This window comes from Carcharodon carcharias, chromosome X (assembly GCF_017639515.1).
Source record: "Carcharodon carcharias isolate sCarCar2 chromosome X, sCarCar2.pri, whole genome shotgun sequence".
In the NCBI taxonomy this organism is placed as follows: Eukaryota; Metazoa; Chordata; class Chondrichthyes; order Lamniformes; family Lamnidae; genus Carcharodon; species Carcharodon carcharias.
This window is the reverse complement of record NC_054507.1, coordinates 9,994,034-10,018,085: the sequence shown is the minus strand read 5'-3', so window position 1 is coordinate 10,018,085 and position 24,052 is coordinate 9,994,034. Positions and strand designations below refer to the sequence as shown.

At 49.6% G+C, this 24,052-nt stretch overlaps 1 protein-coding gene across 1 annotated transcript in view; it reads left to right on the top strand.

Moving 5' to 3' along the window:
- The window catches only part of LOC121273341 (integrin alpha-5-like), a 627,886-nt gene that overhangs the window by 540,698 nt on the left and 63,136 nt on the right, over positions 1-24,052 (top strand). The window contains exons 3-13 of the mRNA XM_041180492.1: positions 6,052-6,143; positions 10,690-10,807; positions 11,458-11,519; positions 12,575-12,620; positions 13,144-13,269; positions 15,071-15,115; positions 16,364-16,407; positions 17,324-17,380; positions 19,874-19,926; positions 21,131-21,336; positions 21,859-22,053. Coding sequence (XP_041036426.1) covers positions 6,052-6,143; positions 10,690-10,807; positions 11,458-11,519; positions 12,575-12,620; positions 13,144-13,269; positions 15,071-15,115; positions 16,364-16,407; positions 17,324-17,380; positions 19,874-19,926; positions 21,131-21,336; positions 21,859-22,053 — 1,044 coding nt within the window. The remainder of the gene's footprint in view (positions 1-6,051; positions 6,144-10,689; positions 10,808-11,457; positions 11,520-12,574; positions 12,621-13,143; positions 13,270-15,070; positions 15,116-16,363; positions 16,408-17,323; positions 17,381-19,873; positions 19,927-21,130; positions 21,337-21,858; positions 22,054-24,052) is intronic.

The window sequence follows — 24,052 nt, the reverse complement described above, 5'->3', positions numbered from 1 at the left end:
TAAGTTGTTGTCCGGTTTCAGATTGTTGTTTTTTTAAGCCCCACCGCCTCTCCCTCCACCACCATCCAGGGTGCGGCAGTGGGTAAGACTTCCCCCTCCCCCGTCACAATGACTACATGGTAAAAACCTGTTGCCGGCCCTTCCTGTATGGGTGCGCTACCCAGCTGGACAGGAGGGCTGATGTGAGAACTAGTTGATATCCTGTCAGCTTGCTGGGCGAAGGTCTGGCACTGCCAACACCGCGAGAGGCCCCGGTTCGATGAGGCCAGTCGCCAGCCTTCGCAAATCCCGCAGGTTCACCTTTGGCACCGTTGCAGACTGCTGTGTCTTAGCGCTAGGAGCCTGGCGCAGTCCAGGCCAATGTAAAAGTTGCTCCAGCTATTCAACGTTCATGATTGGCATCATGGCGATTGCACTCATTCCTGCCACCCTGGGCAAAGAGGCCATCTGTAAATACTTATCCATTTGCTGACTTTTTGAGGGGGCAACCACCAGGATTTGATAAGCAAGATTTTTTTTCCCCCTTTATTCTTTCATGGGGTGTGGGTATCTCTGGCAAGGCCAGCATTTGTTGCCCATCCCTAATCGCCCTTGAGCTGAGAGACTTGCTCGGCTGTTTCAGAGGGCAGTTAAAGAGTGACCACATTGCTGTGGGCCTGGACTCACATGTAGGCCAGACCAGGTAAGGACAGCAGATTTCCTTCCCTAAAGGATATCTGTGAATCAGATGGGTTTTTACAACAATCAATCATAGTTGCCATGGTCACCATTACTAAGACTAGCTTTATAATTCCAGATTTATTAATTGAATCTAAATTCCACCAGCTGCCGTGGTGGGATTTGAACCCATGTCCCCAGAGCATTAGCCTGGGGCTCTGGATTACTAGCCCAGTGACATCACCACTAGACCAACATCTCTCCTTTAAAGTGAAGTTAACAATTAGTTCCACTTCGAGTACGGATACAAACTGAACAAAAACTCTGGTTATACCCAGAGGACTAAAAGCACAAGATCATCCACAAACAGAGAAGGAACCAGAGCAAGAGATTACATTTGCCATTCCCAGGGGAAATGATTTCAGATGTGCAGCAGTTGATTTTTGCAAAGCAAGCTCCCATGATCAGCTGTGAGATAAATAACCGGTGAGGCTGTTTGTGATGTTGCTTGAGGAATATATGTTGGCCCAGACACCAGGGAGAGAATTCCCCTGCCCTTCTTTGCCACTCTGTCCACCCGAGAGGGTAGGTAGAATGATGCACTGCTCATCTGAAAGACCCCACCTCTCAACAGTGCAGCACCCCTTTCAGTATTGCACTGCGAGTGTCAGGGCCTGGACAGTGGGCTTTGCTTTCTGGAGTGGCACTTGAGACCCCAACGAGTTTTGGAATGATAACGGAAGGGAGTTTCCCATCGCAAACTAAATATAAGCCACATCTCCAGACCATGCTCGATACCTTTTGTGTTTCAGGACATTTTCATTTCTGTCACTTGCATTAATCTTGAAGTTGAGCCCCAGCACCTTTGACCCAGAACATATTTTTACTCTGCCTAATATATCTAGATTAGATTTACTCTAACCAGAACTTTCACTGGATCCTTCTCCTCTTTGAAACAATAATCCTATATTGAGCTTTGTATTCCCAAACACTCAATTTATTTAAATCCTAAAAGACGCATATAGAACGTGTTTACAGTAGCCACAGGAAATAAACCTCTGCGGCTGCATGTTAAATCCATGACTAAATGACATGTTTACATAGTTGTGTTCCTTTTTAATCCTTTCCTCAACAGCTACAGAAATTGTCTTGCTTATTTTCCTTGGAGGTTTCACTCCCATAGCCTCTTCTTTATGAAGGCTCTGATTCAGAAGGGGCAATTTGAAAGCGGCAGGCTGATTAACTCCCTCAACATTGATCTGGGGGGGCCGGGTGGGGGGCTTTGTGAATAGAAATAACTGTCCCTTAATTAAAAAGGACCTGCCGACAAAATGAACAGTAGAATTGTGTGGCTTGGTATCTCCCCTCGAGCAAAACTGCCTGAACTGACAAAAACGGTCATAACATTGACTTGAGCTAGAAAGAGCTATATTTTTTTCTCTGTGAATGAGGCTCTTTCTTTTGACTCCTCTTGGCACAGGGACTGAACAAAGGTAGCCCGACACCAAGAAAGCCCCAGGGAACGACGACTTGAGAAATGGAAAATGCTGCAAAACTCAATGGGTCGTGTAGCGTCCGTGGAGAGAAGCTGAGCTAACGGGCGGGATTTTCCACCTCCGGCTGTTGGCCGGGACTGGAAAATCCCGCCCGACATTTTAGGTTGAGTTGACTGTCCTTCAGAACTGAAGGAACTTGGGAATGCAGGTCAAGGACAGAGAGGTCAGAGTGGGGAGCAAGGTGGAGAATTGAAATGACAAGCAGCAGGAAGCTCAGGGTCATTGCTTGCCGATTGAACGGAGGTGTTCCATTGGAGAGCAATGTTTCCATTCTATTGGATGTGGTGCCTCTTTGTTAGCTTCATGGACACTTACTGGGATGGGCAGCTGGGAAGACTCATTTATCTGGTTTTTCGACTCCCAGTCTCGGCGAATCCCCACAGTTTCTCCGTTCGAATTGCAACCAGCTATCAACCAGGAACCAATCGCTTGAGCTCAGTCTATCAGTTCAGCTTTAGTTTGCTGGTCTAATTTACCGCATCCCCTACTGTCCCCCAGGCACATTGCGTCATCACTCACAGCTGAGATGAGCTAATTCAGCATAAACTGCAATCATCCTGAGTTCAATTACTACTTTTAATAATAAGGTTGTTCAGTTTTCACTGTGGCTGGTTATAGCAGTGTATGCATTGGCCTCAAACACTACCGTCTTTGTACTGGTGACATGCACATACCCCCTGGCAGGGCCTGCCTGTGAATGCAAAGGCTGCTTTGCTTTCTTTAAGCAGAATGGCTATTGTCAGTTTGTATGTTTGTGTTTCCGAGGGTTACTGACCCAAATGCTACTGGGCTGAAGTTGACCTTTTTGTGAAGCCCTTTATTATATTAAAAAAAGAACCTTAGTTGCTTGCAGGGATGGGAGGGGGGGAGTTCTTGACCTGCGTGCGCACACATGCCAAAATTTCCAACCCCACCCCGCCCCATGTCACATATACTCCCTACCCCTGTTTTCAATACACACCAATCCCCCTCAAACACACTTCAATCCTCAAGGGAGGGGTTTTCCATCCCAGTAACACAGTCCCTCCTTTGGACAGGACTTCCCAATAGAAGATACTGGCCAGTCCCAGAAAGACATCACCCTTGAGGTCTCCCCTGATGCCAGGAACCTCCAGGCTGCCCAGCATGATCCTGATATAGTGCAACGCAAATGGAAGTATTGCTTAACTGAAAGGACTACCAAAGTCACTGGGCAAAGTGGTCTGAAATGAATCCGGAGCCAATCTCCTCGAACCTCAGACACCCCGTGACAAACTTAATGGGGAGAGTTAACCATTGACTTGCTCTCCGCTCGTGACCTCTAAGAGAATGATGAAGTAAAGTTGCATGAAAATGCTGTCTTGCCCCATGTGGTTAATTCGGCAGAAGCCCCTGCTCCCTCTGCAGTTACTGGGTACACAAAGGTGCTCTTGTGAACATCAATGGACGCTTGCTTGTGTGCAGGACTCCCGAGGAAGATGCTACCAACTGTCTGAGGCGCTCAATGCAGAGGCTGTTCAACGTACTTGCTCCATGTCTCCAACCCTGAAGTCGAACCTTTGCCCCAAATCTGCCAGACCTCACCACTGTTTTGCCATGGTTGCTGCTATTGCTCTATCTCAAGTATTGCATTTGTATTTTTGAGGATTTTATTATGTTCTCAAAGGTGCTTCTGCCCTGTTTTGTGTTGCAGCTAATCAAACCCCCCTTTCGCCCATTTGTAAGTGGGTTGCCAAGTTGTTAATTGGTCCAATGCTTTATGCAAATTAATTGGAAACTGAACTCCATTGGGCCTTTTGACATTTTGGCTCTGAATTTAGTTTTTTGTAAAACTTATTCTTGCATGTGAGGGTGTGACTGGCAAGGCTGGCATTTGGTGCCCATCTTGAATTGCCCCTGAACTGAGTGGTTTGCAGTTAAGAGTCGACCACATGTAGGCCAGACCAGGTAAGGATGGCAGGTTTCCTTCCCTAAAGGGCATTAGTGACCCAGATGGGTTTTTACGATAACCGACAGTGTTGTGGTTACCATTGTTGTTGGTTTCATGGTCACTATTTAATCCCAGGTTTTAATAATTTAATTTAATTTCCACTAGCTGCCATGGTGGGATTTGAACCCATGTCCCCATTATCCTGAGACACTGGATTACTTGTCCAGTGACGTTCCCTGTTAGCTACTGTCTTCCCCCAGTTCATTCTGAGTTAAATGTATTCAATGTTCTAACGTTTTGATCTTTGAGAAATTTTGTGTAAACTGTGCTGTTGTTGGCTTTAGTTTCAGTCTAGTTCAGATATATTTGATTTTCTATTTCGACACAACATGCTGTCAGGACTTGCCCATCATTCTGATCAAAGGTTGGTCCCTTGTTTAACTTAGGTGCAGAACTGCTCATCTCGTTGTTTTATCCACCATGATGTCAGTCAGGATGAATTTATAATAATAATTCATAATAAGGATGAGGGGGGATCTGATTGAAACTTACAGAATACTGAAAGGCCTGGATAGAGTGGACGTGGGGAAGATGTTTCCATTAGTAGGAGAGACTAGGACCCGAGGGCACAGCCTCAGAGTAAAGGGAAGACCTTTTAGAACAGAGTTGAGGAGAAACTTCTTTATCCAGAGAGTGGTGAATCTATGGAATTCATTTCCACAGAAGGCTGTGGAGGCCAGGTCATTGAGTGTATTTAAGACCGAGATAGATAGGTTCTTGATTGGTAAGGGGATCAAAGGTTACGGGGAGAAGGCGGGAGAATGGGGTTGAGAAACTTATCAGCCATGATTCAATGGCAGAGCAGACTCGATGGGCCGAATGGCCTAATTTCTGCTCCTATGTCTTATGGTCTAATAGGATATATCTCAAAGCTAAGTACGTCTTGATGAAACTTTCAAAATGATTTGGAACAATTTCCCCCCCCCGCCCCACCAACACTAAAAGACAAAGCTGGGAGGCAAAATGCTGATGAAATGTCACATAGCCATGGAGTGTGTGAGTGCGCCCTCGAGTCTGACTGGTCAAAGGTCATTCCATCCATTCGCAGATGCTTTCTCAGCTTGATCATGTTGCGTTTGATACTAACCAATCTTTGTCCATTTACTGAACAATACTGTCGAGATCTGACTGTAGCCATGATGTCCTGACAACTGGTGTTAGGCTTCCCCCGATGAGGCATCTTCAACAACAGAACGTAGGGATTACTGGAAGAAATAGGCCCAAGGTCTATCTCGTTCATCTTCTACCACCCTGTACTTGCACGATACAATGATAATGGTGTTCAGAACTTGAACATTGCTGTAAAGAGAGACATGTTGCTGAAGCTTTCCATCTTGCACTCAACAGGACAAATGCAAGAATGCCAAATTTCAAACAATTGCAATTTAGATGACAGGAGAAAAGGGTGCTGATTGGCTAGCAGGTTGATTCTGATTGGCTGAGGTGAAAGCAACAGAGAACTATAGGCTCCCCATGCTTCCAGGTAATTCAAAAAAGGCACAAGGCTTGAACATATTCCTTCTGTTTGCGGAGTATGGGTCCCTGCGTATATATTCAAGTCTTGTTTAGTGATCAATCTCTATCAATGCGTCTACAATAAACCCTGACATGAGGTGAAGAAAAGCTCCAGTGGTTGAGTGGTGGGATCCATAAGGCCCAAGTTGCCTGTTCCTCCCAAACACGTTACACTCCCCGCACATCATGTTTCAAATTATTTTTGTGTCCCAAAATATGATTTTTCTGAAATCAATCTCTCAACTTTACATTGGAATGAATCCATTCAGACTGTTTCCACTGCCTCCCGAAGGAGCCTGTTCCATAAGTTGGCTGTTCGCTCTTGGCATTGACTGGGTTGTGTTTTGCTTGCAGGTAACCGGTTACACAATGAGACTGAAGTGCTGGAGCTTAAGTCAAACCAGTGGTTTGGTGCGACGATTCGAGCGTCCAATCTCACAATCCTGGTGAGTTGTTTCTGAATGAGAGTATTTTCCAATGTGTTACACACACCCATGTACTTCAAGCCAAAGATGTCTGCAGCTCGAGACTGTGGGCCATTGAGTTGCTGCAATGCTGTGTGGGTGGATGTATGGACTTGGATGAGTGAGTCCTGAATGGGAAGGACGCACTGCACAATCCCAGCAGCCTTGCTAGCTCCGCTGTGGGGTTCTGGACCTATCCACTGTCTAGTATTAGTGCAAAGTAGATGGGTCATGCTCACGTTGTCGGGTTGGCTGCAGCCTGGTTGGGTGGCGAAATCATCCAATGGGTGGCACGTGTTAGTTCCGATAATTGTAGGTTGGGGGAAGAATGAGTCTGAAGCTAGCCTGTACCTTAAACCAGGTTTACCTCCAAGACTGCAAAGCAAAGTCACAGACTCTCCCAGTTCCTCCCAGACACTGAGTGAACCGGGTTATTATACTCTTACAATGATTCCCTAATCCTTCCCCAATTGGGGACCAACTTAAAGCATGTATTCTATTACAGCACAAATTCAACATTAACAGCAGCCTGAGGCAGAGAGCAGACAGCTTCCAGCTTCCTGACTCTTTGCTGAATTCAGCATGCTTAGCTTGGCTTGATGGGGACAATTTGGGAAAGGAGGAATTGAGCAAAGCTCTAGCAGCTGTCTGCTGAGCCCCTGCTGTGTATCTCTTTCATCGCCCCTCACCCCCCGCTCCTCCGTCCACTTCCCCCACCCAAACACCACCCTCACCCCCGCTCCCCCATCACCCACCCTCAGCCCCAACCCCTGCCCCCCTCACCCCGACCCCTCACCCCCACTCCCCCGTCCCCGTCACCCACCCTCACCCCCGCTCCCCCATCACCCACCCTCAGCCCCATCCCCCACCCAAACACCCCCAACCCCCGCTCCCCCGTCCCTGTCGCCCACCCTCAGCCCCATCCCCCACCCAAACACCTCTGCCCCCCTCACCCCCGACCCCTCACCCCACCCTGTCCCTTACCCTCACCCCCATCCCCTCCCCAACGCATTGTGTTTTCCCCTCTCCTCCCCAGGGCTCCACTTTGAGTTCACTTCAAGGCGAACCATTCAAAATTCAATGCAAACTTGTCTGCTTTCTTTCCCTAAATTTGATTTGCTTCTCTTTCCTCTTTCGAAGACCTCCTCCTCTTTAAACCTTCCCCATTTATGAACAGCTCACTCCTCCCCAGCTCCTTCCTATTCATTGCCTGTCCTGCTCTCGCTGTTGTTCTGTCAATGGCTGTGGGGCCACTCTCTGGTGCCCTGCAGTTAGAAACTTCAAAATCTCAATGAAATGCAGGTGCCATTCCTCCAGAATTGTTCTGCTATCCCCCAGATTGGGGGAAAAAAATGGGAATTTAGATAAAGGAGTCAGCCATTCAGTCACACAGGCCTATCCTGCCACAAAGTTAGAAAGGAGGGCGAATCTTCTATTAATATTCATTCCTCAATTGATATCACTAAAACAGATTACCAGGTCATTGACCTCACTGTGTTTTGTAAGTTACTGATGTATGAAATCTGTAGCCAGTGTCCCAACATTGAAATAAAGATTAAATTTCACAAGTACGTCATTCACTAATGTAGGGCTTAGCAATGTCCTGTGGTCATAAGATGCATGATAGTAAAGCAAGTTCCTTACCCTTAACCTTCCACATCCCTCTATAACATGGGTACAGTGCTGGTGGGGACGGGTCTGTCACTGTATAGCACTGGGGTACAGTACTGGTGGGGACAGGTCTGTCACTGTATAACACTGGGGTATGGTACTGGTGGGGGTGGGTCTGTCACTGTATAACACTGGGGTACAGTACTGGTGGGGGTGAGTCTGTCACTGTATAACACTGGGGTAGAGCACCGTTAAAATGCAGAGCAATTTAAGGGGATCAAACAAGATTCAGGCCGTTTGGGTTAACTGCAGTTTCTTGGCCAGCATTCTAAATAGATGCAGTTGCAGCGTTTGTATGAGGCTGATTCATGTCATGCTTACATTGTTCTGAATTCTTCTGTACACTGCTGTTCAAGCCTACAGTGAAGCTCATCTGCCTTCCATTAGGAGCAAGTAACAAGAGCCCCTCTCATTGTATAATGCATGATTAAAATCAGTCGCCCCTTGGAATGGACAAACTCTTTCCAGCTCCACGTATTGAATCTGGGAGTGTGTCGACATGTGTGCTGGCATTGTGGGTAGTTTTGTTCAATGCCAGCATGCCACTTGCCCTCTTCTGTGTTCTTTGCATGCTCTCTTCCTTGCGCTCTCTCTCTCTCTCTCATGCTGTCTCTCCTTTTCAGTGTTTAATTTTGCAATTGGAATTTGCCATTTCCCTCTACCAGCAGGGAGCTGTTGCAAGTGAAGTACTCCTGACAGCGTCTGGAAGTCTGCTCTGTGCAGGCAGGAGAGGCAAGGGCTGTATCCAGGCTGAATGTAAGATTTGCCCTTTTGAAAGAGGAAGGGTGGAAGTTACAGTTGTACTTTGCAGCATTCTTCCAGGGACCCGTTGACTGGTGCCCCCTTCAGTCACTCATGGGATGTGGGCATCGCTGGCTGGGCCAGCATTTATTGCCCCTCCCTAATTGCCCTTGAGAAGTTGCTGCCTCAGATACTGAAGCAGTCCATGTCCAAATACAGCAAGACCCGGACAATATCCAGGCTTAGGCTGACAAGTGACAAATAACATTCGAACCACACATGTGTCAGGCAATGACCATCTCCAACAGGAGAGAATCTAACAGCAGGTCAGAGGCTGGGAATCCTGTAGTGAGTAACTCACCTCCTGACTCCCCAAAGCCTGTCCACCATCTACAAGGCACAAGTCAAGAGTGTGATGGGATACTCTCCACTTGCCTGGATGAGTGCAGCTCCCACAACACTCAAGAAGCTCAACACCATCCAGGACAAAGCAGCCCACTTGATTGGAACCCCATCCACAAACATTCACTCCCTCCACCACTGACGCACAGTAGCAGCAGTGTGTACCATCTACAAGATGCACTGCAGGAATTCACCAAGGCTCCTTCAACAGCACTTTCTAAACCCACAACTACTGTCATTGAGAAGGACAAGGGCAGCAGATAAATGGGAACACCACCACCACCACCTGGAAGTTCCCCTCCAAGTCACTCACCATCCTGACTTGGAAATATATCGCTGTTCCTTCACTGTCGCTGGGCCAAAATCCTGGAACTCCCTTCCTAACAGCACTGTGGGTGTACCTACACCACATGGACTGCAGCGCTTCAAGAAGGCAGCTCACCACCACCTTCTCAAGGGCAATTAGGGATGGGCAATAAATGCTGGCCTAACCAATGGAGCCCACATCCCATGAACAAATAAAAGAAAAGGTGGGGGTGAGCTGCCTTCTTGAACCGCTGCAGTCCATGTGGTGTAGGTACACCCACAGTGCAGTTAGGGAGGGAGCTCCAGGGTTTTGACCCAGCGACAGTGAAGGAATGGCGCTATATTTCCAAGTGAGGACAGTGAGTGACTTGGAGGTGAACTTGGGAGCTGGTGGTCCCCATGTGTTTGCTGCCCTTGTCCTTTTAGATGGTAGAGATTGTCAATGTATCAGTAATTACATTGCATAGCAATTAAATTGTTAAAGACAATTGCTAGTTAAAACAGGTAATGGGCATTGGTTCTCCCATCAAAACAGTTTGAATAGACACAGTTAGAACAGTCTGTTGTGGGAAGTACTAGGAAGACTGTTGCACTGAAGAGCTGTCTCAAGAACAAACCAACTTGTGGAAAAAGACTAGCTTTGGACTTATTATTCCACCACAGATACTTATTGTGAGTAACAGAGGTCACGGACTTGGAAGGTGCTGTCTAAGGAGGCATCTTCAAGATGGTACACAGTGTTGTCACTGTACGTCGGTGGTGGATGAATGGATGTTGAAGTTGGTGGATGGGGTGCCAATCAAGCGGGGCTGCTTTGTCCTGGATGGTGTCAAGATTCTTGAGTGTTGTGGGAGCTGCACTCACCCAGGCAAATGGAGAGTATCCCATCACACTCTTGACTTGTGCCTTGTAGATGGTGGACAGGCTTTGGGGAGTCAGGAGGTGAGTTACTATCTGCAGGATTCCCAGCCTCTGACCTGCTCCTGTAGCCACAGTATTTATATGGCTGGTCCAGTTCAGTTTCTGGTTAATGGTAACCCACAGGATGTTGATAGTGGGGGCCTTCCCTCCCCACAGTGACTCGGTAAAATATTGAGCCTTCAGCAGATTTTGCTCATTCCTGAATTTCTGTTTTTTGTCTCCATTTTTTGACTCGTTTCTGTTTTATAAATATTTCAAGCTCTTTCTCCTGAACAGGGAACGCTAAAGCCGCCCTTTGGAATGGTGGCTCCCTTGCTAACTCTGATTTTAACCAGTCCGTCGAGCAGCTTAGGTTTTGCTCTGGACGAGAGAGGAGGTGCCGGGCAGGAACTGGGTGGCAACGCAGGGCCAATCTTCCCCTCTCCCTCGGCCTTCCAACCTCTTTCTCTGTCAAACTGATCTCTCAGCCGTTCTCCTTTTGTTCCAGGCGTGTGCCCCTCGCTACAAGTGGAAAGGGAGCGAGCAGCTACAAGAGCTGGTGGGGACCTGCTACCTGTCTCTCCAGAACTTCAGTGTCATCTTGGAATATGCGCCATGTCGCACAAGTAAGTGTTGCCTTGTGTCTGTACCCTTTCGATGTCCATGGAAGCACTGCCCCACCCGATCAAAATTGCGAGAAATCGCCTTTGACACTTGTCCCTTTGCCAAATTTGAATTTCCCCTCTCTCTCCTCCTGGAGATACTTGGACCCCTGACCTCCCTCCAGGGCTTCACTCAACTAGCAAGTTATTGTCAGAGTCCGGTGGAGGGATGGGGGGTGCTCATGTGGTTTAAGTTGTATGGAGCGTCCTGTCCTTACATACGTGTGCACTCCCTAGGTGGGGTTTTATTTCCCACCGCCCTGTTTGAGGGGCTGGGGTATCACTGAATGGAGAGTGGACAAGGATCTGTTAGCAGTATGGCAACTATTCCCAGAATGCAATGCAGCCACTAGCTCCCATGAGCACCATTGGTTCAGTTACCCCTCCCCCATTCTCCTCTCCCTATCTCCTCTCCACCCCGCCCTCAATGTGTTTGACAAAAGTGGTTACATTTGAACTCTGATCAAAAAGAAGTTCACCACCCTTCCACACCTAGTCGTTCCAGAGCTAGGAGCTGCCCTGGAATTTATCAATGAGATGACCTGGGGAGCCTCCATTGTGTCAGTGGGTCTGCTATTGTCATTTAAGTCATGGTGCTCTTAATGTTTTGACAGAGTGGCACACACCAGCAGGCCAGGGGTACTGCCAGGGCGGGTTCAGTGCTGACCTAACAGAGGTAAGAGTCTCTCATTTTCCACTTCCCCAACCTGGATTGTGCCATTGCTTGCTTCTCTATTAACATGAACTGTCCCCGTGAAGGGTGGGGGGTACTAGGTAGAAAGACAGGAGCCAGTCCTTGGAGGGACCCTGCTTTCCTTGCTCGGAGTTATTGGTGATTGTACCCCTGAGGACCTTACCTCTGAAGGATTGTTCTGTAACTAAACCGCACTTGAGGGAAACCTTTTCCAAGGTGGTATGGTTGGCAAGTGGGCACTTTTTATTGAATGTAGATTTTGACCTTGGCATGATGTGAGTGTTTGGTGTGCACACAAATCCCAAGCTTTGGGACATTGTGAGGCTTGCACCAGGGTTAAGGTAAAACAGTCTGTGCCTCTGGCCCCACCGACATGGTCAATCGACAGGTCGACAGCTTAATCAACGTGACGCTCCTGGCCAAGGTCACTGAGCCACACAGAGTGGATGATGCCAATTTCCACCACTGCTCTGAGGTGAATTAGTGGATTTTGGCCAAGGATGAGAGATGCCAATCTCGATGTGTTAGTGAGTGAGAGCAAGTATTTCAGCTAATTCCCAACAGACTGAGCCTAGGGCCTTCTCTGTCTGTACCACCACAATGCAGAGCTTCCACACTGACCAGTTTGGGTCGACTGCCATTCCTCACCTCTGGCACTACTGTTCACCTCACACTATGCCAGTTCACCTTGGGGCCTGCCAGGGACACGGGAGTGCTGATTCTCCCCGACACACCATGACCCTGTTGTGTGCCTGACTAGAATTTGTCCCTGTTACGCAGAATGGTTTGATCCATTGGTCACGTGGGAGCTCCAACAGAGGCGCTTTCCTCTGAATGGAACAAGACCAACTTTGTGTTTTGTTGGGGGTGACGGGAGTGGGTCCGTTGTTGCCTGAGCCGTTGTGGATGTTGACCGTGTTGGATGGAGGCCAGTGTTAGTGCTCACAGTGAGGTGAGGAGGTGCTGATGGTAGCTGCTGATTTTGTTTGTGTATGTGTGGGTGTGGTGAATGATGCCAGCTGTCTGTGTCCTTGCAGAATGGGCGAGTAGTGCTTGGAGGACCTGGCAGCTTCTTCTGGCAAGGTAAGACATTGCATCCCCCAGGCATCAGTGTAGGTGTCTGCAGAATTGGGCGCCGAGCGGCTTAGGGGTCGGTGCTGGGACCTTGGCGACATGCCCTGGGTGTGTCTCTGTGTTGGGGGGGAGGGTGCGGTGAGATGTCCTGTCTTTCTCTCCTCTCTCTTCACGCTCTGCCCACCATACCCCCACCCCCCCAGCCTCTCTCGCTCGCTCTCCTCTCTATTTTCTCGCTCGTTTGCTCGCCTCTTTTCACACTTGCTCGCTCTCTTTTCTCCCTCGCTCTCCTGTTTTTTTCACTCGTTCTTTTCTTGCTCGCTCTCCCCTCCTCCTCCTCTGTGCCCACGCACTCGCCCACTCTGTGTTGGAGAGTTTGTGGCGGGGTGCGGTGGTGGTGTAGAGATGTGCCCTTGCCCTCGCTCTGTTGGTTGGGGGGTGGGGGGCAGTGGATGAGATGTCCCGTCACTCTGACGGGGTGTTATGGACTCCAATTAACTGATCTGTTTTGGACTCGATGATGTGTTTTCAGGCCAATTGCTTTCTGCCAATATGAAGGACATTGTTCAGCCTCAGCCTGACTTCAACTTCATTCAGTATACTGACGGAGAGATCTTCAATCACCCATCCCCAAGCTCCTACGATGACAGTTACCTTGGTAAGTCAGCCTTTCCCTCTTATGTGTAGCTAAGAGGGGATCTTGAAGGAATGTCCATTTATTTGAGAAGTTTTACCTCTCTGCTCAGCTCTTGGTGTCTCATGCACTCAATATTTGCCAGGGCTAAAATGGGGGAGGGGAGAGTGAGCTGTCAATCACCTGCCCCTCTCTCCCTACTGCTGGGGGGCTTCCCTTACTCTGGCCTCCCACTTCTCTGCTTCCAGTATATCTTTAGGCTCTTGTACATCTGAGAGAGCAGGAGGGCCTTGGTTTAATGCCTCATTTGAAGGATTGCCCCTTCCGACATTTAAGCTCCGGACCTCCCAGCTGCTACCCCCTCTACTCCGGCCCTGCCTTTTGAAGATGGCGTTGGCGCTCGGAACAGTAAACAATGTCCGTTTGCTCGCCCAGATTAATTCCTTGTTGACGGCGAGACTGACAGAAACTCCAGCTGAAATTCTTCTCGTGTTGTTAAAAAGCCAAAAACCCCTCCAGCATCTTTTATGTAGCATTGGTGCAGCTGGTTTCTCGAGGCGTTGCTCTGTGATGGTTGTTTATATGTAACCTGCTGGATCTCACCAATTTTCAAATAGGAAACAGGTCCACCTGTTTCCCATTTGACTTTGTACAATGATGGCCATTAGTGGCTGATGTTGCTCTGTCAGCACAGGCGAGCTGCTGCTTTTTAATGTATTCGTCCTTGGGTCACTGGCTGGACCAGTATTTATTGCCCCTCCCTAATTGCCCTTGAGAAGGTGGTGGTGAGCTGCCTTCTTGAATCGCTGCAGTCCATGTGGTGTAGGTACACCCACAGTGCTGTTAGGGAGGGAGTTCCAGGATTTTGACCCAGTGACAGTGAAGGAACGGCGATATATTTCCAAGTCAGGATGGTGAGTGACTTGGAGGGGAACTTCCAGGCGGTGGTGTTCCCATGTGTCTGCTGCCCCTGTCTCTCTAGATGGTAGTGGTCGTGGGTTTGGAAGGTGCTGTCTAAGGAGCTTTGGTGAGTTCCTGCAGTGCATCTTGTAGATGGTATACACTGCTGCTATTGTGCGTCAGTGGTGAAGGGAGTGAATGTTTGTGGATGTGGTGTCAATCAAGCGGGGCTGCTTTGACCTGGATGGTGTTGAGCTTCTTGAGTGTTGTGGGAGCTGCACTCATCCAGGCAAGTGGAGGGTATTCCATCACACTCCTGACTTGTGCCTTGTAGATGGTGGACAGGCTTTGGGGAGTCAGGAGGTGAGTTACTCGCTGCAGGATTCCTAGCATCTGACCAGCTCTTGTAGCCACAGTATTTATATGGCTAGTCCAGTTCAGCTTCTGGTCAATGGTAACCCCAGGATGTTGATAGTGGGGGATTCAGTGATGGTAATGCCATTGAATGTCATGGGGCGATGGTTAGATTCTCCCTTGTTGCTGATGGGGATGCTTCCCCAAGGTATCAGTAACATCATGGTGCCTGTTGTCCACATTCCTCAGGTGGTAGCACTCGCTCACTGGGGGCTCTGTCAGTGATAGTGATTGCCCCTGTGTGGGGAGGTAATACAGAAGCAAATGCTTTCAGGGCCTGGCATGAGAAGCAGACAGTCAAACGTCTGCTTATTCTGAGAGGACCTGTTAGGATGGGAGTGAGTCGGATGAAGATTGGTCTCTGAGGCTCAGATGGTTAAGCTGCCACACACGATGGTGCCCATGAGGCATGTGGACCAAGGGGCAGTTTGTAAGCAGACATCCCCCCACTCCATGTCGGCTGTTCTCTATCTCCATCCCAGAGCTAATATTCACTCTTCCTCTTTCAAAGGTTACTCGGTGGCTGTTGGGGAGTTTACTGGCGATTCCGTTGAAGGTACGAGCAATTCTGAGTGTGCTAATAGTTACACTGTCAACCAATTGAAGATAATCAGTCAAACTTGTAACGTGGCCCACTTATACCGGTTAGAGGTGACATACATTCATACACAGAGACACGTTTCCCGAGGAGGAGGGGGCTTGAGGGAGAGGGGAGGAGGGGGCTTGAGGGAGAGGGGAGGAGGGGGCTTGAGGGAGAGGGGAGGAGGGGGCTTGAGGGAGAGGGGAGGAGGGGGCTTGAGGGAGAGGGGAGGAGGGGGCTTGAGGGAGAGGGGAGGAGGGGGCTTGAGGGAGAGGGGAGGAGGAAGAGGGAGCTTGAGGGGGATGGGGGGAGGAGGAGGAGGGGGCCTGAGGGGGATGGGGGGAGGAAGAGGAGGAGGAGGGCCTTGAGGGAGATGAGGGGAGGAGGGGGCTTGAGGGAGATGGGGGGCAGGAGGAGGAGGGGGCTTGAGGGAGATGGGGGGCAGGAGGAGGAGGGGGCTTGAGAGAGATGGGGGGCAGGAGGAGGAGGGGGCTTGAGAGAGATGGGGGGCAGGAGGAGGAGGGGGCTTGAGAGAGATGGGGGGCAGGAGGAGGGGGCTTGAGGGAGATGGGGGCAGGAGGAGGGGGCTTGAGGGAGATGGGGGCGGAGGGGGCTTGAGGGAGATGGGGAGGAGGGGGCTTGAGGGAGATGGGGAGGAGGGGGCTTGAGGGAGATGGGGAGGAGGGGGCTTGAGGGAGATGGGGAGGAGGGGGCTTGAGGGAGACGGGGGAGGAGGGGGCTTGAGGGAGACGGGGGAGGAGGGGGCTTGAGGGAGACGGGGGAGGAGGGGGCTTGAGGGAGACGGGGGAGGAGGGGGCTTGAGGGAGACGGGGGAGGAGGGGGCTTGAGGGAGACGGGGGAGGAGGGGGCTTGAGGGAGATGGGGGAGGAGGGGGCTTGAGGGAGATGGGGGGGCAGGAGGAGGGGGCTTGAGGGAGATGGGGGGGCAGGAGGAGGGGGCTTGAGGGAGATGGGGATGGAGGGGGTTTGAGGGAGATGGGGGGTGGAGGGAGCTTGAGGGAGACGGGGGGAGGAGGAGCAGGGGAGGTTTGAGGGAGATGGATGGGGAGCTGATGGGTGTGGTTAATCTAAGAACAAAAGAAGGAAGCTAATATCCTGTTTGATTTTTGGTGTTATTTTTGTGACCCCTTTCCTCTGATCTTGATGGGAAGAGTACAGTGAATGTGTGTAATGGGCAGTGGATGATGTGTATTGTTGTTCACAGATTATGTGACTGGGGTGCCTCGTGGACTGGAGACGATTGGATATGTAAGCACTGATTTCTGCTGAATCGAATTTGCAGTCAGACACTAGATGTGAACCTCATGGAAGGGTGACTGTTGAGGGAGTCCTCCCTTCTACTGCTCTGTCTCTCTTTAGCAGAGGTGAGATCATTCCAGGGAAGCTCCCAGGATTCTGAGACTGTCCTCATGGAAGGGTGAGATCATTCCCACATTTCTCACTCACTGTGATTATCTCCCCGCTATTCTGGATTCCCCTCCAGAGGAATTTGTCTCTCTGTCGCTCTTGAATCTTTTTATCATTTTAAATGCCCTGATCAGACCACCGCACTCCCCCACTCTATAAACTCAAGAGCATACAGGCCCCATACTAGGCCCCACAACCCACCCTCATAATTTAACCTTTGAACCCTGTTATTTTTGTAGAAATCAATTTTGATCCTCGTGCTAAATTTCAATCCCTGTTCAGGCTGAGTGATGAAGCCTGGTGATGTCATCATGCTGTAGGCACAGTGATTTCCCTGGTTCCCTGTACCGCCCCTCACCACCCCCCACCCCCCCAACCTCCTCAGATAAAGTCTCGCCTGCTCCAATTGTCCTGTCTCACTTTGAGTTCTGCTGAGCGAGATTTTCCATGGCTCCTCCAGTTCTCAGTCAGTTGTGAGCCACACTCGGTCCTACGCCAGTGTCGGAAACAAAATGGCAGTGCCCTTTCTGCATGGCGTTAAGTGTGGAACGTGTCTCAAGAGGGGCAAGAGGAGGGAAAAAAGAGAGCACTCTTCCCTCAGTATAAGTGAGGGCCCCTCACTCACTGCCTCTGAGGCCAGTTTGGACTGGGATCCTGTCGAGTGAAGGCTCTTTTCTGCCTCTGGTGTGACCCTCGCGATCTCCTCTGTGTCAGGACAGCATTGTAGACTCACTTCCATTTTGTTCTCTCGAGGCAGGTGCGAATTTTAAACGGGACGAATATGAAAGGCATGTTCAATTTCTCTGGTGAGCAAGTAAGTTTCTCCAATCTCTTGGGTTTTTCCCTTCCCTCTCGTTCTCTGTTGTTGTTCACGGTCTGAAGACTTTAAGCCAGCAATTGTTCCAGCTCCTGCCAACCCTCCTTTAGTGGGCTCCCATTCTGCTCCAGTTGCTGCCACCCATTGTGCCACCGAGACACAGGGACCAGGAAGGCCCTGGGCTCCATTTCTCAGTTTGTGCGTGTTGTAGTCCGGAGCTATGGATGCTGATAGTCAAGGCTCTGATTTCTTTCCATCACGTGACTGACCAGGAATCTCTCCCACTCTTACCGCCTGCCATTGGCGTGTGCTGGAAGGATTTCCAGGTTGACACTCAACCAGCTTGGCTGTGTTATGAACACACCTTCCTTGGCCATCAAGTCCTGGAGTGGGACTTGAACCCAGAGCTTTGAACCTGGAGGCAGGGATGTTACCCACTGCGCCACAAGACCCCCTGTGTCGTACCACGGTATTTAAGCATAAGCACCAGCCTGGACTGCTTAGGCCGAATGGCCTGTTTCTGTGCCAATTAAAAATCCGATATAAAACATTAGCCTTTTGTGTGAGTGGGCCTTGCATTTGGAGGGCATGTTGGGTGGATGGTACAGACTAGCCTTGGGAGACAAGTTGACATGGCCTTTGTTTGGAGAGTGAACGAAACATAGTTAGGTGGGAATGTAAGCTGTGAGGAGGACACAAAGAGGCTGCAAAGAGTTAAGTCAATAGGCAACAAGGTGGAAAATAGAGTACAATGAGGGGAAGTGGGAGTTTATTCACTTTGGTCATAAGAATAGAAAAGTAGAATATTTTTTAAGGGCATGAAACTTGTTGATGTTCAGAGAGACTTGGCTGTACTCAGAAGGAAGACCGAAAGTTAACTTGCAAATTTTTTTTAAAAAGTTCATTTACAGGGTGTGGGCTTCGCTGGCTGGGCCAGCATTTATTGCCCCTCTCTAATTGCCCCTTGAGAAGGTGGTAGTGAGCTGCCTTCTTGAACCGCTGCAGTCCATGTGGTGTAGGTACACCCACAGTGCTGTTAGGGAGGGAGTTCCAGGATTTTGACCCAGCGACAGTGAAGGAACGGCCGATATATTTCCAAGTCAGGATGGTGAGTGACTTGGAGGGGAACTTCCAGATGATGGTGTTCCCATGTATCTGCCACTCTTGTCCTAAGGCAAGCAATAAGGAAGGCAAATGGCATGTTGGCTTTTATTGTAAGGGGATTGGAGTACAGGAATAAAGAAGTCTTGCTACAGTTGTACAGGATTTTGCAGAGACCACATCTGGAATACTGTGTACAATTTTGGTTTCCATATCTAAGGAGGATATATTTACATTGCAGATGATACAGCGAAGGTTCACTAGATTGGTCCCTGGGATGAGAGGGTTGTCCTATAATGAGAGGCTGAGTAAACTGGGTCTATATTCTCTGGAGTTTCGAAGAATGAAAGGTGATCTCATTGAAACCTACAGGATTCTGAAGGGGTTTGACAGGGTAGATACTGAGAGGTTGTTTCCCCCTGACTGGGGAATCTAGAACACGGGGACACAGTCTCAGGATAAGGGGCTGATCATTTAGGACTGAGAGGAGGAGAAATTCCTTCACTCAAAGGGTTGTGAATCTTTGGAATTCTCTACCCCAGAGGGTTGTGGATGCTCCATTGTTGAATATATTTAAGGCTGAGATAGACAGATTTCTGGTGTCTCAGGAAATTAAGGGATATGGGGAGTCGGGAAAGTGGAATTGAAGCCCAAGGTCAGCCGTGATCCTATTGAATGACGGAACCAAGAGTCACATAGTCGACTCCTACTCCAATTCCCCGTGTTCTCATGTGTGCTTACAATCTGTATACACGCAGTCCCTTTGTAAAGTAAAACTGAAATGGTGGACGTAGAGGGGGGAATGCAGTGACCGGAAAGGGTCTGTTCAATCATCACTCGTGCACTGATGACTGTCAGGCCTGAGCCACGAGCTTCCTGTTTTGAGCTGTTGATCGACACTGAGTGAGTTGACATAGGCCCAGGTGACAGTAGTTGGCTTCAGTCTCCCTGGGTTCAGTGGAGGAGGGTGGGGGGGGCAATCAGCAAGTGGCCCCTGCACCCCCCCCCCCCACCCCCCGATTGCTGTCGCCGTGCCCCACCGGAGGACAGAATCCGGTTAGGCTGTGCCGCTCCCTGCAGTCGAGCAGCCGGGCGATATGCGAGCAATGCTCGGGCAGCCAATACAGGTGTCGCTCGTCCCAGGAGGGAGCTGGGCTCCCTCTGGGAGAGGGTGGGGGGAGGGAATTGGCGCTCGAAACCCTGTGGCGCAGGGGCTTGGCAGGTGAAGGGTTTGTGCCTCACCGGACTGGGTAACTTGGCCAAGGGGCTCGTGGGTCAACCTCTCCGTTCGAACTGGCAGGAAAGACAATAACCCGCTCGAGCAATAGCCAAAAAGCACACGTTGCAATTCAATGAAGAACTGAAAGCTCCTGACTTGATTTTTTCCAGATGGCCTCGTACTTTGGCTATGCCGTGGCTGTGACTGACATCAACAATGATGGGTGAGTGGAGCTCAGTCAGCGGGGGCAGCTCCCTGACACTGCTTCGAGAGAGTTAACTCCTCCAACCAGCATTTCGGAGGAAGTGATTGTTAAAATATCTGCCAAATGTGATTTCCGCTTTTTAATCATCTGGGCATGTGTTGTCACGTTCTGCAGAGCCTTTCAGGGAGAGAGTGGGTGGAGAGATCCTCGGAACCAGGCTTACAGCACTTTCCAATTAAAGCTGAACTCCCTGTGTGTCGGTGTAGTGTTTCAGGACCAGCATGTGGCTCCTGATTTACAGTCACCCAGAAGGCTCCTTCCTTCCCCTCCCTCCGGTTTAAACGCGGCCCAGGTATTGTGTTAAAACAAGAACCTTGGACCCAGTCCCTCGCTTTGTGGAGCATTGAACCCTCAAGCAGAGTGACGTCTACTCAAAAGCGATGTCACCGTGTCTGAGGTGAAACAGCGCTGCGGCCGGGATCTTGCTTTGCAAGCGACTTAGCTGGCCCGAGTGCCGCTGGGCCCAAATTTTGGCCTGCCAACTCTCAGCCTGCGGCTCCCTGATAAATCGGGGGGTTGGAGATTAAAGTCAATCGGTTGGCGATTTCTGGTCTTGGTGACGACTTTGTGGGCAGGGCTGAGCAAAAGGAGGGCAAAGTGTTTGCCCTTCTGGGAGGCAAACGAGACGGAAGGTGGCAGAGGCCTGCGCCAGGCCCGACGGCCTAGAGAGCCATGAGAGTTGAACCTGGGGCCAGACGTTGAGGCTAACCCCCTTCACTCGAGGGTGGAGAGCTGGCCAGACTGTGACCAAGATGTCCGCAGAGGAGGGGAGGTCACCGAGATGTGTTTAACTTAAAAAAAAAAGCCCTGCCTTAAATGGTTGACCTCTCGTGTTGAAAATGGACTTGACACTGGTGGTTTAGACATTGGCCTTTGGGGGTTTAGGCTGTCAGATGGGGTGTTGTTCCCTCTCTGGTTGTGAGAACAGCCCTCCCACCCACCAAGCCCCACAGCGATGAAGATCAGATGGTCAGTGCCGGCCTGAGGGGGTCACAGCACAATTTGCTAAGCTCCCTCAGAGAGACAGTACACGGGGTCAGGGTGGGGGAGTGAAATGCTCAGTTGTCACTCTGACACTGTAGGGAGCTTGCCTGGGCTTTACCCTGCATCTAACCACTGCTCGATTGTTTGGCGGGAACTAACGTCAGTGCTGGTTTCGCAGGCTGGACGATGTTCTGGTCAGTGCCCCGATGTTCATGGAGCGAGAATCTGGGGGCAGGCTGCAGGAGGTTGGACGGGTCTACGTTTATTTACAGACCGGGTTCTTGGAGTTCAACATCAGTCAGAACCTGACTGGTACGGATGCCTATGGTCGATATGGGACATCGGTTGCAGTGCTAGGGGACCTGGATCAAGATGGATTCAATGGTACGTAGAGCGTGATGTGCAGTACAGCCAGAGCACAGCAGGACAGAGTTGCTCTTGGATTCTTATCCCCAATTAACTCGCCTCCCAAGAGGCTAATTTGACTGGTACAAAGGGTCATCTCTTCACTCTTGGCCCTCGTGAGAAAGGTCTCCGAATTGTAGCATTGTTAGATTTATTAACTTGGATTTAGTTCTTGTTGTGAGAGTTACTGAAAACGCTGGTGAAGTCAGTGAAATCTGCTCTCGAGATCCCTCTTGAGGCTGAAAGGAAGAGCAAGTTTGTGACACTTGGCGACGAACATTGAGCTGCTACAATTAGTTTGGAGGCTGGCATCTGTAAAGGCCGTGGGTATCACTGGATGGCAGTGGCTTTGTAAAGTTGGGTCTAACTGTTTGTGAGGGTGCGTGGGCGAGTGAGGGTGGGTGAGTGAGGGTGAGCGAGCGAGGCAGGTTGGGGCATTGGATTATGCACAAGCTGGTGAGTGTTGCATTGGGCTGACACACTTTTATGTTCTGCCCACAGATGTGGCTGTCGGAGCCCCTTACGCTGGTGACAAACACCAAGGCCTGGTCTACATCTACAACGGGCACCCCGATGGCCTCAACAGCACCCCTTCCCAAATCCTGACGGGCATGTGGGCAACCACCAACAGTGTGCCAGCTAGCTTCGGGTTCGCAGTCCGGGGAGCCATGGACCTCGATATGAATGGGTACCCAGGTAATATGCATGCCCGAGGTGGCGGAGGGGAGGTGGGGGGTGCGGAGCAGGGAGGAAGGAAGGTATCACACGAGATATCGTCAGCTTTCTCCCTGTGTGTTTTCAGGTACGATACTATTCAGCGGGTACCCGGTCAAAATTTTTCTTTTAATATTTGTTCATGGGATGTGGGTGTCGTTGGCTCGGCCAGAATTTATTGCCCATCCCTAATTGCTAATTCAGAGGGCATTTAAGAGTCAATCACATTGCTGTGGGTCTGGAGTCACATGTAGGCCAGACCAGGTAGGGGCAACAGATTAGCGACCCAGAAGGGTTTTTGTGACACTCCAGATTTTGATTGAATTCAAATTCCACCATCTGCCGTGGTGACTTAATTATTCAAAAAGAAAGCGAGATTTATTCCATCGAGTTAGCTACAGAGAAGCTTTCCTCTGGAGCAGGAATTTAGGACAGGGAGACACAATGTTGAAATTTGAGCGGGATGTTCAAAAGTGAAGTCAGGAAGCCTTTTTCACACACAGGAAATCTGGAACTCTTTCCAAACAACTGTGGCTGCTGAAGGACAATCACCAGTTCCTGAGACTATGATGGATGGTGTTTTGTAGGATGAGGGTTGCAAAAGCAGGGAAATGGAGTTCAGGTCCAGTTCAGTCATAATTGAATCGCCGACCAGGCTTGAGAAGCTGAATAGCCTCCTCCTGTTCCTAAGAGTTACATAACTGACAAATGAAGGGGAGGAGTTTACTACAATGTGTGCAGCTGTGGACAGATTTCTGAAGCAATACATTTTTAGTCCAGGGTTAGAGATGATGTCCAGTGTAGTTCTGGAAAATGGGTGTGATCTAACAGAATTCCATTGAGTCTACAGCATAGAAACAGACTATTCAGCCCAACTGGTGCATGTCAGCATTTATGCTCCACCATACCTACCCCACTTCATCTCACCCATGTCAACAGAATCTCCTGTTCCCCTCTCCCTCGTGCACTTACCTCGCTTCCCCTTAAACACATCTACACTGTTTGCCTCACTCTTGTGGTAGTGCGTTCCATTTTCTCACCACTCCCCGGGGTAAAGAGGTTTCTCCTGACTTCCCAGTTGAATTTATCAGTGACTATCTTGTATTTATAGAATCACCCGAATGGTTACAGCACAGAAGAGGGCCATTCGGCCCATCGTGTCCATGTCAGTTCTCTGAAAGAGCAACTCGCCTAATCCCACTCCCCTGCCCTTTCCCCAGAGCCTTGTGACCTTTCTCCTTGCAGATGGTCATCCAGTGTTCTTCTGAAAGCCTTGTTTGGACCTGTCTCCCAGATCCCAATCATTTGCTGTGGAAGAATAGCTTTCCTCATGTCTAAGTGGCCTCGAGTTTTGATCTCTCCCACAAGGGGAAACACCATCTTTACATCTACTCAATAAACCCCTCCGTAATCTTAAAGACCTCAATCAGGCCACTCCTCAATCTTCTCCTTTCTAGAGAAAAGAGGCCTGGCCTGTTCAACCCTTCCTGATAGGTATATCCTCTCAGTTCTGGTACCATCCTTCGAGATCTATTTGCCCTTCTTCCATGTCTCTATATCCTTTGTATAATATAGAGACCAGAACTATGCCCGGTGCTCCAAGTTTAACATAACTCCTCTGCTTTTCAATTCTATCCCTTGAGAAATGAACCTTTGCATTAAGGCCTTATTAACCCGCTTTGCCACATTTAAAGGGTTGTACCTTTGCTCCTCTACACTGTTTAGAATATGTTCCAAGGAGTATCTGGTCGTCTTATTCTTCCCACCAAAATGTACCACTTCCCACTTACCCATATTGAAATTCATTGACCAATTAGACCTCCATCCTGTTAACCTCCATGAATGTTTATTCATATCCCTTTGTATTAACTATATTTCCTAAGCTTACTCACAAAGTTCAAAATTGTTCTGATTCCCCAGTCCAAATTGTTTATGTATAAGATGAGTGACGATTCTTCCCAGCACTCAAAACCCTTGTGGA